This window comes from the organism of the source record quoted next, unplaced genomic scaffold (assembly GCF_019419815.1).
Source record: "Pyrus x bretschneideri cultivar Hongxiangsu unplaced genomic scaffold, Pyrus_bretschneideri_v1 Contig102, whole genome shotgun sequence".
In the NCBI taxonomy this organism is placed as follows: Eukaryota; Viridiplantae; Streptophyta; class Magnoliopsida; order Rosales; family Rosaceae; genus Pyrus; species Pyrus x bretschneideri.
Genome location: NW_025999394.1, coordinates 1,074,420 through 1,077,745, shown reverse-complemented (window position 1 = coordinate 1,077,745; position 3,326 = coordinate 1,074,420). Strand labels below are relative to the sequence as shown.

Sequence of the window (3,326 nt, the reverse complement as noted above, 5' to 3'; positions counted from 1 at the left end):
CTGCAAATAGCAGCTTCCAAAAGCAACTTATTTTCACCCACACACGGGTGAACAGTGTACACGTTTAATGAAATATGAATAACCCAAAACTGCCCTCCTTTCCCTTCACCTACGTTCGCACCTTTCCAGAGCTCTCTCGCACGCTCTTCACCTTTCAGAGCTCTCTCGCATAACCCGAACCTCTGCGATCTCTCTCGTTCTCTCGTTCTCTTGTTCCAAAAACTAGCGAACTCGTTCTCTCGTTTACCAGGTTTCTCCAGGTAAGCTTCTCATTTATTTGTTTGGATTTTTCAAATTAGGGATGGGGAGATTAGGGAAAGAGGGGTGGGAAGAGCAAAGGGATGAGGGTATGGGTGTCGGGAAAAACAATTGGGGATGAAGGGTGGGGAAAAATTAATTGGGGAAGGTGATATGGTTTGTGGAAAAAATTAATTGGGAAAAAATTAATTGGGGGAAAAAATTAGGGTTTGTGGAGGAAGCTCGGCTGCGGCCAGGTCGAGGAGCTCATCGAGGAGGCGCGCGACGAGCTCACTCTCATCGGCAAGATGATCGGTCAGTATAATATGTTATTTTTATTGCTGGTTTTGGTAATTGATTTATTTAGTTTTTTCTCATTTTTGAAAGAAATGAAATTGAAAATGGTTATTTGTGTTTTGGGATTGACATTGGCCATGAAAATTGGAATTTAGCTCAGAAATGTGGTTTTATTTTGGGAAATTGAGTGCTTGTTTGTGATTTCGACATTTTTTCTTAGTTTGGTTGATGAGAAATTGAAAAGTAATCGAATTGGCTGTGTAGTTTTGTTTTGTGATGGTAACTTAATAAGTTGTTCATTTCTAGTAGTGGAAATTAGGGGAAAAGTGAGTGAAGTTCATAAATTTTTTAGCAGTCGGGTTTTTTGTTTACTACGTCATGAAACGAAAGGTGGGTACTTGATTTTATCAGTTCCGAAGAAACTATGATTGCCCCAGAATGCTGGTAATGCATATCATATGAGGTGGTTAAAGAAGAAAAAAAAGGGTGGCAGGGGGCGGGTGGTGGTTGCGGTTAATGGACACAATTGAATCCAAGTTCAAGTGGAACATATAATAAGCAAATCTGTTTTCTTCACTTTGAAGCATTTCAAACTCTCGTTCAATGTCCAAAGTAGGAATCTTTGTTTGTGTGAACTGTGAACTATGGTTTTTACTAGCCATTGTGTACTTGCATGCTTCAGTTAATGCTGATTTTTTGGTTCTTCCGTCTCAGAGTTTTATCATTCTGATGATCAAACTGATGCCTTTCTGTTGCCTATGTATGAAGTTCTTTTTTGAGCTGACATTTTGAGATACAATATACAATGGATTGTTTGTAATAGTTTGCGTTCTGTATTGACTTGCATTGCAGAGTGGGATCTATGGGGTGTTCCTGATGATTACGAATGTGAGGTGATCGAGAACGATGCTCCAGTTCCCAAACATGTTCCTCTGCACCGACCTGGTCCTCTTCCTGAGGAGTTTTACAAAACGCTGGAAGGACTTACTACAAACCAACCAAAGTTGGATGAGGCTAAAGTCACCTCTATTGGTTCAGAAGCAAAGGAGTAAACCATCCATCGGCATATGCTTCTAGGTACTCTGGATTCCAGATTTGAATTGAAGTCTTTTTTCTTGTATTCTCTCCTGTTTATTGCTGGTGACAATGCCTGTTTGCTGGGCTGTATAAATTTTAATCATGGGAGGAACGCTTGAATTTTTCGATTTCTGCACTTGATACCATTTTGATGTTGTTTACTTAAGTTCCGTCCTTGATTCCCATTGAGAATGAATAATGTAACACAGTTTTAGCTCTTCGAGTATTGGCATTGGGATTGTTCGTGGTTCAGGCGTTATGAACGATCTCTGGTTCTTGATTTGGATCACACAATTGCATAGTTATAAACTCTTTGTTGTGGCTTTCTGAATTCTTGTAATTTTACATATTAAAACAACCAGAAAGCTCCTCTGCTGCATATACGTATATATTTAGATGCGCGTATGGAGGCGTTACACAGAGGTATTCAACCACATGCATTCTTCTCTTAGGAGCATCATTGAACGAACTTTTGGGGTATGGAAGAAAAGATGGGCAATTTTAAGGGATATGCCTAATTACCCGTTCAATAAGCAAGTGAAGATTGTCATTGCTACAATGGCTCTTCATAACTACATACGGAGGTATTCTGAACGTGATCGTCATTTTGATGACCCCAGGGACTTTTGCGAAGAAAGCGATAGTAATGATGATGATGATGATGAATATCAAAATTATCAAGTTGAAGGATCACATGAGATAGAGGCATTAAGAAATAGAATAGCAACAAGTTTGATGAATGCATCTAATTAGACTACTTTCAAGTACATTAACAATATTGTACTAATGAATTCTAGCTATTCACTCTAAAATATTTCTATTAAAGTAGTTTGTCAAACTAATTAATATTTAAGATAAAGTTTATAAATATTTTTCTTCTAAAAATAAAATATATTTAGTAATTCACTTTTATTTGTTAAGAAAATTAAATTAATAGCACATCTAGTAATATACCCTTTTTGGTCATTTCACACAGGCACAGCTGTTTTACAAAAAAGTTTACCAAACACTATCATACTGCTTTTTTTTTCCAAAAGCACTTTTACAAAAAAGTTTACCAAACACTTTGCTGCTTTATTTCACAGCCGCTTATTCTCACAACACAGCCGTTTATTCTCACAACAGCTTTTTTTTAAAGCACAGCAATACCAAACCAACCCTTAGTATACACCAAAACAGTTGAAATTCAAAAAAAAATATTGATTACCGACAAAAAAAAGGAAAATGTTTAAAATATTAAATTACCCTACTCTTTTTTTTTTTTTTTTTTTTTTTTTGTCAAAGATTATTTTATTTTTTGAGCACATCTATATTTTTACACTAAGGGGAGGGGGAGATCGGCTAAGCCACATAATGGGCAGCCTAATTTCGTATCAAATTTGTCATCCATGAGATTCAAACCTAAGACCTCTCACTTCCAAGTAAAGAGGAATACCACCAAACCGTAATATCGAGTGACCTAAGGTTACTTTACACAACACAACAAAATACACAATTAGAGTCGCACAAACAATAACCACACAAGCAAAAGAAAGGACCTTAATAGCAACCCAAAACAAAAAAACACATAAGCTAACCCTAACTGCTTCCTTCCAACGACACCGCCGAAAGCACTAGAACAACACTCCACAACGATCTCAACCTCTACCACCAACTATCACTAGGAACTCACACCTTAGAGATGGAAAGAAGATGAATTTCATCTTCCAACAGAT

At 37.1% G+C, this 3,326-nt stretch overlaps 1 protein-coding gene across 1 annotated transcript; it reads left to right on the top strand.

Moving 5' to 3' along the window:
• Nucleotides 1-200: 200 nt before the first annotated feature.
• LOC125470726 (probable NADH dehydrogenase [ubiquinone] 1 alpha subcomplex subunit 5, mitochondrial) lies at nt 201-1,828 on the top strand (the record flags this gene model as incomplete). Its single annotated transcript, XM_048570203.1, has 3 exons — nt 201-260; nt 465-552; nt 1,387-1,828. Coding segments are annotated over 3 exons (348 nt in total), but the record flags the coding sequence as incomplete, so codon positions are not given.
• Nucleotides 1,829-3,326: the final 1,498 nt, after the last annotated feature.